At 41.0% G+C, this 14,593-nt stretch overlaps 1 protein-coding gene across 1 annotated transcript; it reads left to right on the top strand.

Annotated features, from left to right (window-relative positions):
• Positions 1-7,966: 7,966 nt before the first annotated feature.
• LOC308297508 (cell adhesion molecule CEACAM1-like) lies at positions 7,967-13,241 on the top strand (the record flags this gene model as incomplete). The annotated part of the gene is made up of 4 exons (XM_080740928.1): positions 7,967-8,213; positions 9,844-10,032; positions 10,674-10,879; positions 13,224-13,241. 4 exons carry the CDS (start codon positions 7,967-7,969, stop codon positions 13,239-13,241), a joined length of 660 nt encoding a protein of 219 aa, XP_080597054.1.
• Between the last annotated feature and the right edge of the window lie 1,352 nt (positions 13,242-14,593).

The raw sequence follows: 14,593 nt of genomic DNA, 5'->3' as shown, positions 1-14,593 counted from the left end.
TGAAGACACAGAAGATACCAAATATATCCATATTAAGAGGCCAAGAAGATCCCAGCACTCAAAAGCTTTGTGCTTTATCTGTGAAGATGAGAATGTAACGTCCCCTATACAGGACGCGATGATAAGCTTTGCAAGGAGCTTCTTGTCACTTAGATTCCTGGCACATTCATTAACCCTTTCATTAAGTTTCATTGTCATTGCGTCCTGTAAGGGGGACGTTGCACTGTCATCTTCACAGATAAAGCACAAAGCTTTTGAGGGCTGGGATCTTCTTGGCCTCTTGACATGATATCTTTGGTGTCTTCAGCAGCAGTAGATGCTCTCTTTTGGGCCCTTTCCAGCTCTGTGTTGTTTACAGCTTGAATGATATTTTGCCGTGTGTCTTGTCAATGTGCTTTCTATACCATCACCTTCATCTAGTCTGGACCTGGTGAGACGTAGGAGGGGCCCGGACAGGAGTCAATCCACAAAGCCTAGTCCCTCCATGCATGCGCAAGATTTTCCTCTCCCAGTCTCGGCCGAGTAGTTCCAGAGCGGTGGAGTGAATGGTCCTGTCTTTCTCTAATGGGACTGATGGTGGGTAGCTACCGGGACATAAATCGGGACTTAATCAACCCCGGCTGGGTCAACCAAGTGAGGGGCATGATGTTGCGAGACCCGAAATCCTGATGAGCTTGGGCTACATCACTGAGGTGCATCCATGCAATGTTTTTTTGTTCTGAAATAATGGAACATTTCTTGCAATGGTATCATAACCAATATATGATCGTGCTCTCTGCTGAATTGTTTTTCCTCTGTGACCTGCTGACAAATGAAACATCTGTCCCAGTTAGTTTTCTCAACTGTTATGATGGCTTCTGTCATGTCTTAGGCAGAGGCCGGGGGTTTATCCTTGAACCACATTTTACCAAGCACTTTGATGTATGGGATACAACTAAGTTCATGCCTTAACCCTACACTTGGTCCAATCGTTCTTCCAATGCCATTTAAATACTGTTTAACCTTGGCTCGGCTCTCCCGTGCTGGCACAACCTGTCAATTCAGGTGCAGCTATCTAACTGTTTTGGCGTAATTAGACAGCATTTGGGATACTAACTTTCAATTAGCTGACATTGAACCCCATTCTGAGTTTAACAGCAGTGATATATCACCAGCGTGTCCTGGTAGTGCAGATAATCACTCTTTTCTAATCTATCTATGATCCACACAGTTGTATTTTGATGTGTTAAAAGTTGTTCTTTAACATAATCTAAAATGGAATGACACCAAATCGCTCTTAATGAAAAATACATACATTTATATGAGAAAATGTACCTTTTGAGGATCCAGGGGGCCATCTTGAAAATAGAAATTTCAAGTGGCTGGAAGTGATTTCTTGTCATAAAGACTGCTCATATCAATTTGCGTACTTGTGTCACTAACTAAACAATTCTATTGCTTAATGCTCCATTTAGGTGGTGGCAATCTTGAAAAACGGCCGCCATCTTGAAAATTCAAGTGGCTGTGGGTGGCTTATTGTCAAGTGACCCACAGAGACTGCTCATGTAAATTTTCATGCTTGTATCACCAAATAAACCCTTATATCACTTGATTGCTTCACTACAGTGGTGGCCATCTTGAAAAATGCCCGCCATCTTGAAATTTCAAGTGACTGTGGGTGGCTTATTGTCAAGTGACCCACAGAGACTGTGCTCATGCCAATTCTCATGCTTGTATCACCAAATATACCATTACATTACTTAAATGCTGCACTAAGGTATTGGCCATCTTGAAAAATGGCCGCCATATTGAAATTTCAATTGCCTCGGACAATTTTCTTGTCAAGTGACCAATGGAGACTGCTCATGCCAATTTTCACGCTTTTATCATAAAATGAAAGATCGTAGCACTTAACCGCTCCGCTATAAGGTGAATAGTCAGATAACACTACTATAGAAGGTATGTGGAAGCGTCAAGCTGGTGGAGAACTCTCAGGAGAACAGCAGGCCAGGGCCTGTGATGATGACATCCACAGTGAGATGAGGTTTGACCTGCCACCTGTCCCTCAGTCTGACCCTCCATCTGGCCCTCCATCTGACCCCCATTCTGGCCCTCAGTCTGACCCACCGCCTCGCCCTCAGTCGGACCTGCCGTCTGTTTCTAAAGGTCGCCATCGGACAGACTCTCGAGTATCCCAGCAGATGCCTCCTGTCCGTCGGAAAAATCAGTGAATGATATATATTTATCGCATGATGTTGAACAATTTGTCTACGTTTATGACAAAACAGGTTGGAGTAGTGTGTTTTTGAAGAAAGAATTGTGTCAAGTGGAAATGTGCATGGCCCTGGATACGGCCACCATGAGACCGTTTTAAAAAATGTGTCTTCCTTCCTACCAGGAGTGGGCATGCAAAGTAGAGCTCTCTCAAACCCTAATCGACCTTTGAAATTTGTTCCAAGAGCCAAATGGTTTCAACAAAATAAAAAGGCCTGAACCCTATGGACACATTACATTAGCTAGTTGGAAGATGGTTCGATTATATATTATATTATAATTTTATATACAGTATATATATATATATATATATATATATATTCAACCATTTTTTTTTTATTATTATTATTATTTTTATGACAGACCCCCCGTTTCTTTTTTTTTTAATGCTTGGACCCATGAGATTTGTTCGGAGAACTTTAAACATTTTAAAGAAATGAGAGACCCCTGTCCCCCTGTGTCTGTTTCACCAACCAACCTGTTCCTTGTCAAGTACATTAAAATATGTATCTGAAAACATTTGAGGTGCGAAATAAGCAAATCATAATCACTACATGAACGAAACACGTGTCAGTAGTGCCTATCGCTCTCTCTCTCTCTCTCTCTCTCTCTCTCTCTCTCTCTCTCTCTCTCTCTCTCTCTCTCTCTCTTTCTCTCTCTCTCTCTCTCTGCTTCATAGCACAACATATGTCTGGGTGTAACGCCCTCCATCCCATAGATAGCCCAGATCAGCATATTACTACACAATATGAAATAAACAAAATATAAATACATGAAATAGAATATGAGACATAAGTACAAACGTATTAGACACAAAACCAAACCAAACCAAACCAACCAACCAAAAAAAAGTACAGTTGCATAGACTATATGACGGAAGCATTTGAAAATGGTCTTATATGGTCTTAGTAGTCCGTTTTGAGAGACTAGCATGGTGACTGCCTCATGCTTGGCACCAATCAGACTCTCCCTCCTACACGCACACATGCACGCACGCACGCACGCACGCACACACACACACATACTCACAAACACACACACGCACACACGCACGCACGCGCACCCGGGCACACACGCACACGCACACGCACACACACACACACACACACACACACACACACACACACACACACACACACACACACACACACACACACACACACACACACACACACACAGATGTAACAGAGAAATATATCTGTATACCTAACCTTCGGCCTGGTGGTTACAGAGGTTAAGAAAATAAAAGTGAAAGCATAATATGTTGATTAATGTTTAAACGTATAAAACATAGCAATATTATGATCAAACAGATTACAGGTGAACTTTGCAGAGAGAAAATGAGGGGGTAATGAGCTGAAGAATTGCTCTCCCAGACCAATAAAAGTATACAATACTTTTGTGAATGTGAAAGCAGAAGAATGTATAGCCGAAACCTTTGTTCTTGATGTAAAGATACAATAAAGAAAAGATAAAACACACCATGTTCCCTGTGTCTCGTTCACCAAACAACTCTGTCCCTGACAAGTACATTAAAATATGTATGTATGCGAAATAAGCAAATCAGATTCACTACGTGTCAGTATGCCTATCGCTCGAGTAGCTAACGGCTGCAGCCTGTGGAAAGTCTGCAGACCCGGGTCTGCAGACCCCATCCTGCAGGTTGCAGTCGTTACTTGAAAATTGTGGACTCTGTAAAACCGCTCCACTCCCATCTGACTCTGACACATCACATTCTGACTTCACTGTATGTCAGGGGAACCACACTAACAGAATCCCTTTTATGCCCATACATGGAGATCACTGATGTCATGGAATGCCCATATATGGAGGCCACATACCACACTAACAGAATCCATATGTGGCCAAGACAGCCCATATCTGTGTGGCTGGTTCTACAGACAGGGATCTCCATGTATGGGCATAAAAGGGATGTATGTATGTACCGGTATGATGTCAGATGTCATAGACGTCAGGACTTTCACATAACGAATAACTGTGTAAACATGTTTGGGCTCTCACAGCATATCTCCATATACAGTGTATGTCAGTCGGTCGGTCTGTCTGTCTGTCTGACTGACTAAGTGTGTGCGTGTGTGCGTAAAAGAGTAGTGACACTGGTAGAGAATATACAGTATGTAAAATATACATACATTCAGAACTCTATGATGTCCATTGGACATCTGACCACTGTCTTGGTGTACAGTACCGGTACCTCATATTGTCTTGCAGTTTGTCTAGTTCACTGATAGCCGTGAGGATATTGCAAGTGGACTCCCAAAACTCTCTCTCTATACTGTGTATAAATATGTCACCGTCTTTTTAAGATTCTGTAAGATTGAGACCAGGAGCGCTCGTTTTTGGGCACAAGGTGGAGCAAGCGGTGCTTCCTTCGGGAACTACCCATAATTAGTCCTACAGGGTTATAGATTTAGGAATAGTTTTAGTTTTTGTACGCTCCATTGATACTGGTTTAGGTATAGTTTTACTGAGGTTAGGGTTAGGATTAGGGTTAGGTTTAGGCATAGTTTTACTGAGGTTAGGGTTAGGTTTAGGCATAGTTTTACTGAGTTTAGGGTTAGTATTAGGGTTAGGTTTAGGCATACTAGCATTCATCAGCGTGGGACTAATGCAGTCTAATGCTCTACCACTGAGCAGCTCCCCAATAGCCGGGGACCCAGTCACCAAAATGGGAGGGGACCTGTGATTTTCTGCCGTACTTTTTATTTCTGTTTTATCTATTAGTTTGGTTTTAAGGTCCACAGAACGAGAGGCCTGCTCTGCTGGAAACATCGCGAAAAAAGGTTATGGCCATTTGTATATTCACTGTCCCATTGACTCCACTAGAAATGTATAAAAAAAGAAAAAAAGTCTGCTTTAATTCCATGCGAGGATTCCATATTTTAAAAAAATATATATTTCTAGTGGAGTCAATGGTACAGTGAATATACGAATGGCCATAACTTTTTTTCGCAATGTTTCCGGCAAAGCAGGCCTCTCATTCTGTGGACCTTAATGACCAAACTAATAGATAAAACAGAAATAAAAAGTACGGCAGAAAATCACAGGTCCTACCCTGAGGGACAGCGAATGCATTTTCCGGCAGCGGCAGCAAATCCGGAAGGTCGGCAAGCGACCACCAGAGAGAGCAGACATGACTGTTTTAATACGTCATTCATTTTTTTATACATAATTGACTATATGAGCACGTTGGTCCACTGCTGATCATGGTGCCTGCCTGTGTGCATGCATGCGTGCCTGCGTGCGTGCGTGCGTGTGTGTGTGTGTGTGTGTGTGGGGGGGGGGTAGGTTCGGCAACAGCGGCTGACGCAGCTCGATTGTCGGTCTGTCCGGCGTTGCCACGGATTAGGTATAATTGCCACGGCATAGGAATCATTGCCCCGGCTGTTGTCGGCAAGTCCGGCGACGCCGCGGCAGGTGCCGCTGCCGGGAAGTGTATTCGCCCCACGGCAGAGGAATCATTGCCGCGGCTGTTGTCGGCAAGTCCGGCGACGCCGCGGCAGGTGCCGCTGCCGGGAAGTGTATTCGCTCCTTCTGCCTACCCTATTCCTTGAGCTTTTGGGCTTGTGGGTCCCCGGCTACAATGACATCGGCTTCTTCCGGGGACTGCCCATAAGGTGAAGTAAAACAAGCAAGCGCTCTGGTCCAATCTTAAGTTACTGGTAACTCAAACAAACTGTAGCTGTTAACACACACACATATATATATATATATATATATATATATATATATATATATACTCACACAATTATAAAAGGCCAGATGATTGGGCCGCGAACAATTGAGATTTTCAAGTGGGACCCTGCCCCAGAAAAGGTTGAGGCACACGTGAAGGTGACATGTCTGAGTGTCATGTATGTGAGTGTTCATTTGAAACCAAAAGGTTGTACACATAATTGACTTGACGATACACTTTCTGCACAATGAACAGTGTAGCTGATAATTCTGTGCTTGGATGACCAAAGCTGCTTCAAGGCAAACATAAGTTGGACCTCCCTCAAAAGTCATCTGCCTGCATACACCTTCATAAAAGTGTACTATTTTGTGAATGATGGCTATAAAAAAATATATATAGCCATATAGGAACTTTACAGTGAGATACTGAGGAGCAAATGCTTTCACTTGCATTTCATATGAGTGTTGATGTTTAAAGATAACGCAACGGGTTGTTCATCATACATGTCTGATTCTACAGCAGAAATGAAAACAAGAATGATACCGTTATTTATCCTGACATTGCTCTCAGGTGAGGTTATAATATTATTTTATAATATTTTTATATTTTAACATTACAGCTGAGATGTGTCTACACATTAGATATGGAAGGAGTACACGTTTACAAAAAAGAATGTATTTTCAAGTAAACCATCTCTCTTTTGTCATATTGCATTTAATTTTGTTCAAAAGTGTTTTATATAATCTATTACAATGTTTAATGTTTTGCACTTTTTTTAGCACTACCTGTAACTACTGTATCTCCTCCAGGTTTAAGAGGAGAACTGATGGAAGGACATACCATACGAAAGATCGACAGTGAGTTGATCCTGTATTATATTCAATGAAGAGTATTCACTAAAGTAATGAGAGATTCATTTAAATATAAGGTGTCATAATACTGTAGTACCCTGTGAAATGTGACATACTGTAGGCTGACACTCATTCTTGGGTATGTTTGGCGTTAATTTGTCAAACTGTTTGCAAGATTATATATAGCTCAGGACTCTCGCTCACTTTCACACACGCACACGCACGCATACATTACACACACACTAACCCTAACACACGTGAACGAGAACGGCTACCATCTTCTTTTCTGTTTTGAATGGCGTTCTTGATAGAGGGCCCTCAACATGCAGTTTAAATTTGATTCAAAATCAAATAGGTTCCTCTGAGAAAACATACTCGATTACTTTTACAATACTTTTACATTACAAGGACAATTTTTTTTTTAAAGAGAGAGAGTAGGCTACTCATTGAGCCTATTGTACATTTATGACCTATATTGTCGTTGCATAACCAAGTCTCGTATAACAGGAATGACAGGAATAACCTAGAATAGGATACATATTTTAATTTACAGTTTTAAACGAGTTAGATAAAGAATGTAGCAGCCCAAGAGTGTCTCCCTAATTAAAAGCATGGTGCGAGTGGAGGAACGTACGTGAGCTATGGGAATCATACTTTTGCAAACGTTTACTTTTAGGGACTTTTGACATAGGAATATACAAAAATGTATTAAAAATGGTATGTAATGATAGATATGTCCTCATTATGACTGTGGGTATAGGCCTACTCTAAAAGTGTGAATTTGTTCATTTTCATTGTTTCCTTGTTATTCACTTAAATAACATAAACATCAAGCCCATTGAACCACAGAGTCACCACAGCTCTCTCTTTATTCATGATAGTGTGAGTTTTGCCAAAGCAGTTTTTCAGACCTGTCAAAGGCCAGAACGTCGTAATGCGTTTGTTTCTGTTTGACTTTTTCATGAGTGCATATGTTTCCTTTAATGTTATGGTTGGGAAAATAGTAAGCAGTAATGTCAAGTATACCTTCACCTAAACATGCCAAGCAGTATAGTCCTTTAATCATGAATAATTTCAGAAAATGTCTTTTTACTTTTTTTATTTTTTTTATTTTTGTACCCCGACAGTACCAGTCTCCAATGCAGTCTTAATTCCCATCACCGGCATGGACTATGTGGAGTTCAATGACACAGCAGTCCTCACTTGCTCTGTGTCCTCTGGTACCTCACTCTCTTTCCTCTGGCTGAATGGCAGCTCTGAGATCACGCCTAGTGAGGGAGTTCAGCTTGGTGATGGAGGCTCCACTCTCACCATAGTAAATGTGACCCGCTATGACCAGGGACCGTTCAGCTGTCATGTGTTCAATCCCATCAGTAATGTCACCAGTGAAGCAGTGAAGTTCAACATCAGCTGTGAGTTATTAAACTGCATGTTCCAACAGTATGCCTATCTTATAGTATACAATATTATGCAAAGATACCAGATCTAGATTAACTTACAATGATTCATAAAACCTTTTAATTATTTCAGTTATTCTGAACAATAATTGCTTTGCTTTGTTTTCTTGCCTTTTGGTTCTGTCTGACGTCTGTGTCTGACAAAGCTTGTGTTAAAACATTGTGTCATTTTGAATTTTGTTAAAGCGTCATATTTGCTGTTGTACTGCTGCATGATTTTAGGCTATATGCACAGCAGCCATTTTGCAGAGAAGACGGGTCTCTTCTCGCTTCCTTCAGGTGTTACCAGTACTTCTAATGAAGGGTTCCATTCTGGTCAAACAGAGACAGGGTGCTGATATTGTGCATGTTGGCTCACTGGAAACACTCTGCTATACCAGTGGGTCTCAAACTGTGGTCCAGGGACCCTCATGGTGCTTTTCAGGGGTTCCAAATGACCCCTTTAAAGTTGTTTACACTCTCAGAGTTATGGGGGTCCTTGAAATAAAAGGTTTGATAACCAATATGCTACATGAAATGGAACAGAGCCTTCATTGCGACTGTAGGTTGCTACTTAAAGCTTCCATCTCCTGTCTGTCACTAGCTATAGTAAACGACCAACTTCCGCTATGGTTTCCGGAAGAGGGCGGGTACGAGGCTAGTCTGTCACTCTTCTGACATCACAATGACATCACCATATAGCTGACCTGTTCTGACATCACAATGATGTTGCAAATGAATTCCGTCCTTGTCCCTTTTATGCCCATACTGTATAAGGAGATCCCTGATGTCATCAATATCATCCCAGCTCAGCAGAAGGATATAGCTGACCTGTTGTGACATCACAATAATGTTGCAAATTAATTCCGTCCTTGTCCCTTTATGCCCATATATGGAGATCCCTGATGTCATCAATATTAAGCCCATATGCATCACAGTGTGTGACACCGCATCCCAGCTCATCCATATTTGGGAAAATATGGCCACATTTTATCCAACGTAAACAACCAACCACAACGCACGTCACACTTGCAAATGAATTCCATCCTTGTCCATTTTATGCCCTGATCCCTGATGTCATCAATATTAAACCCATATCTGGGAATTTCCATATATTATGGACATATTGTGTCAGTCTCATGTGGTCTATGACATCAAACATCTATGATGTCACGTCAGACGTCACTCATCTCGATATTTGGCAAAATATGGCAACATTTTGGCTACATTCTTTGCAACTTAAACAACCAACCAGGTCTGTGCTTTTTTTTGGTCAAATGTTGTCCCATTAATAGTCTTTAAAAGACAAAGAAGTGGCCGCACACACTGTAGCCAAAGTGCCAATAATTATTTTAGGACGCAAAGGGAAAGTTAATTCCATGCGCAAGTGCTCGTCCAGCAGTCTGCTGTCACCCAGATGGATGCGTGCGTGTGCCCATGTGCACGCGCCCATGTGCGCAAGGTCGAGGCCGCTTCTCGCCCTTAGGGCGTCTTACTGGTTTGGTAAAATCCTGAAGGAAGTGAGAAGAGACCCAGTATGACTGCTGTGCATATGGCGTATGCTGTCATTTTGTTTGCTGTTGTCTGTATTGCATGTAATCTACAGTTGGCCCAGAAAACACTACGGTGAAGGTGTCCCCTTCAAAAGACTACTTTGAAGAAGGATCAGATCTCACCCTGTCCTGCTCAGCTGTCTCCAGTCCTACTGCTGTGTTTCAGTGGTTTCTGAATGGGAATCCGCCTCTTGCTAATGGACCAGAACTCAAATTACTGAACATTCAGATTGGGCAGAGTGGTAACTACATTTGTCAGGCCTTTAATAACAAGACTCTGAGATATCAAAACTCTGGTGCCAAAGTCACTGTTCTAGGTAAGTGTGAATGGAGATCTTTGAAGTTTGTGGTTTGAGTAGACTTTCTATTTCAGTTATTCAGTGTTTGGTATAGATTTATAATATGGAGATCCCTGATATCATCAATATGAACCGGCTTCCAAATAACAATGTGTGCTGCACTCATTTGAACAGTTCTTGAGATCACATCAGAGATAGTGTCCAACACTGCACTCCCTCAGGTCCTCTGAGATACACATACATATTTGAAGTCAACCAATTGGACGGTTCTTGAGATATGCAGGTGACAGACTTATACACAGAGATTTGTGGGGACCACCTTCCCACCCGACATAGCACTCCCTCATGTCCTGGAGATACACACGCCAAATTTAGAAAGGATCGGTCGGATGGTTCTTGCAATACGCAGGGAACACACGTTTCTGTGCATTCATTTATTCAGCGCTGCACAAGTAATGCAATATTCCTGTTATTAAACCATGTTGCTTTGCGCCGCCACCACTACATTTCTTTTCCATACTTTAAGGTTTTACAAAGATAAAACACAATACCTACAAGTTAAAAAATTTGTGTTTAATTGACAGAGAAGATATCAGGTGCGGTTATCACACCATCGACACTTCAACCAGTTGATGGGAAGTCAATCAACATGACCTGTGATGCTGCTGGATCCATCTCTACCAGAGAGTGGATGAAGGATGGCCGACCTCTGACCCCTAGCGATGGCATCAACAGAGTGTTGTCCTTCAGTGCTGTGAAGAGAACAGACAGTGGAGAATACTTGTGCAGAGTCAGTAACCCTATCAGCTCTGATGAGGCCAGATACAACATGACTGTGTACTGTAAGTGTCACCCAGTGATATCTTTTCCTTACAAAGCATGATTTCGGTGATGATTAAATTATAGTTGATGATATGTCATATGTGCGTTTCAGATGGACCAGACAATGTTCAAATCAGGGGTGTGATTCAAGTAGCGGTTGGAGAGCTGTTCACATTAAGCTGTTCTGCTGAGTCAAATCCAAGTCCAAGTTACCGTTGGATATTGAATGGAGAAGAGCTGGATGAGTTTTCCCATATACTTAATAGGTCAGCTGCCAAAATATCTGACAGTGGAGATTACGTCTGCAGGGCTATGAATAACGTGACTGGAAAAACATCTTATTCCAATGTCCACCGGGTATCTGTAGGTGAGGTTCAATTGTATTTGGACCGTATGTAGGCCTTACTGCGCATTATGTAGTAGATTTATTTGAAGGTCAAGCCTTTTGAGATGACAGTGCTAGTGCTCATTCTAAATGATATTCAATGTGTAGTTTCAGACAAGCTTTGCTAAATGGCAGATATTGTAGGTGTTCTTTATATTGTTCACTATTATAAGTAGATTGGTTTATTTTAGGTCTCGCTCTCGGCCAAGAACGAGGGTGTCTATCCCCTTTGGAATGTGCTATAGACCCCTGGGAGATGTAATGCTGAGGTGGAGCACAATACCTAATTTGATTATGATATATTTATTTACAGTGTAAATTATGTAAAATAATACACATTGACCTACCATTGTCAAAAGGGTCAAACTTAATGAAGTCAATGGCTTATTTCCTTTGCGGTCCATGTATGTGTGACTTATGTAATGAGGAATGAATGAACAGACACATGGTTCATGAAAGAATAATTATAATCGTTTCCTTTATTTTATTTTATTATTACCCTTATTATTTTTTTCACTCTCAGGATCCAGAAGTTTATCACTTGGTGGCATCATTGGAACAATCATCGGTGCACTTGCAGCCATTGGAGCAGCAGGTTTTGCCATCAAGTTCAAGTTCTGTTGTATATGTTTTACCAACTCATCGGGTAACTATGTAACTATGTGAGATCAGACCTTACCTTCACTGAGCTACCAGATTTAGGAATCAACACAGAATCTGTTTGGGTAAAGATCATTTATCCAAGAGCTAAACCCCCAGACCAAAATGCATTTTATAATTTAATTGAGAAGCATGTAATCGGCTTAGGAAGCTCGGAGGAACATCTCTTGAGAAAATGGATTGAAAATGGATAGCTATTTCCCCTATTGTTACTGTACTTGCATGATATACAGTTGTACAAAAGATTTTTTTTTTTCAGTAGAACCGCCGATCCAACCAAAGTTTTCATTGTGGATAATGACAAGGGCATTACTGACAATTATCATTCCTGAGTATGCCGGTCTCCAACCTAGACGCTCGGCCCAGTTTTTTTTTTAATATGTATGGGGTGTTCCTTTTAGGCAGGGTGTTTAACTGTACTTGTACTGTACTCATTTTGTATTGTTTTGACTATACTTGTACTGTTCTTCATTTTTGTCTAATACAATCAATAGTGTAATGAATGTGTATAGTGCTGTTTAGACTGTGGTGTAACTTTTAGTAATGGGTACATTTTAACACCGATTATGAGAGAAGGGGCGGCAGTGGGGGTAGAGAAACCGTCATTAGAACACAGAGAGTTGCCGAAGGGTTCCCAGTTCAATCCCGGGCTCCCCCAGAGTTAGTGTCAAAGAGTCCTTGAGCAAGACTCTGAACCCCTAGTTGCTCCCGGTGAGTTGGTTGGTGCCTTGGATGGTTTCCTCTGCCATCGGTGTATGAATGTGTGTGTGAATGGGTGAATGTAATGCACAATCTCTGTAAAGTGCCTCGGATAACGGCGCTATATAAATGCATCATTTACCATTTAAGCTGTATATTAGTACAGTACATGGCAATGTAACTGAACCATGGATTCACTCACATGATTTATGAGGAGTGATTTAAAATGTAATCTTTTAAATATGTCACCTGCAAGATTATATTGGTGGAACCAGATTATGAGATTATGATTTTTCTTTTTTTTACTAGTAAAGAACACAAATTCAAACAACAAAATCAATTTGAGTTGTTTATTTATTGAAGAATGAAAAGTTGATGTTGAGATGACTTGAATAGAGTGAAATGGGGTGAGTGATGAGAAGGGTGTCGGGGGATGAAGGGTGTAATGATGAAAGGATGAGGGAACAATGAGACATGAGGGCAGGGGTTAAAAGGGTTAGAGGATGACGGGATGGGAGACAACATAATGTTTAATTACCATAGATGTGACTGTTGTGTTTTGTTGCAGATGGACCTGAGAGGGTGACCGTTGTAGGATCGACTTCCTCACATATTGATGCTTTCATATTGCTCTATTGTTCTGCTCTGTCTGTACCATGCAGGCATGGAATTTCGTCATTTTAGGGGCAAGGCCACTTGGCCTTTGGTGTTGTCCATTTTTTGAGTATTCAGTATTGACCTGTGAAAACAAAATGGTACAGTGACAATCTGTAGCAATATGTAGCTTATTTGCCTTAGTATATAGCTTGGCCCGATTATCGCTACTTGCAGCTATATTTAGCATATATGTTTGTCATTTCATAACTCTCAGATCATGTTATTGTTATTGATGTTATGAAATATGTTGGCATAAAAACTGCATGTTTCATAGGTGTGATAGTTCTGTTTGGAACAGTTGGTTGCATCATCATGAGGAGGCAGAGAAAAGCCAAAGAGCTTCTGATTAAGGTACAAATAAGGACAAATACTGAGAGTAGACCACTGCACTAACACTAAACCAATGTATTACACTTAATACTTAATATTATCATTATTACTCTATATACAAAGTGGTCTCACACCAAACCTGTCACATTTTGACATTCATCCAAACCACAAATACATAATGTAATAAAAAAATTCGATAATCCTGAAATGCAGACCTTGTTGACTCAACCCACCAGTGTTTATATTGTTTGGTTAAGGTTCTTTTGGTTAAGGTCAGGTGAAACTTCATGACTGTGACACGAGTGATGTGCTCTCATTGAGAGTTTGATTCAGAATCATTACCAAATAAACAAAATAGCAAAATATTGCTTTCTCTAAAATGTAAAATGCATGGGTAGACTTAATTTGTTATCCTTTATTGAGTAAAGATACAGGGCAACTTACCATAACTCACCAACCACCCTAATGGTTATTACTCCAGACTCCTTAAACTGTTTCTGTGTGATCTAGATCATTTTAGTGTTGATGTGTAAAGATAATCATTGCCCAGAGAACCAATTTTATTCATCATTGGCAACAGAATCATAAACAAATAAACATTTGGTTCAACAAAACATTGCTTTACAGTTTTTTTGTTTAATCTCCTCGTTACAACATGCGTTTATTGGGCATCTGGGTGGCACAGAGGTCAATTTCTTGCCCACCACTGTTTCAATTCCTCCACAGTGCCTTTGGATTATGTCTCAGTGCACTAGTGACTCCTACAGGTTGTGCAGGGTGGCTGTTCAGCTGGGAGTGGAACAAATCCCTATTTGAAAATTGCTACAAATAGTGGATCTACAAGCTCACAACGTATCAATATACAATGCGCTGTGAGCTTGTACAGGTAGATGCACTCTATGGATGTCCATGGTTTGTGAAGCAGATTCATCAGCAAAAACTGAGTAGAAA

This window comes from Nannobrachium achirus (genome assembly GCF_963921795.1).
Source record: "Nannobrachium achirus genome assembly, chromosome: 2".
Lineage (NCBI taxonomy): Eukaryota > Metazoa > Chordata > Actinopteri > Myctophiformes > Myctophidae > Nannobrachium > Nannobrachium achirus.
Note: the sequence above shows the minus strand (reverse complement) of the source record. Positions and strands in the feature narration are given on the sequence as shown.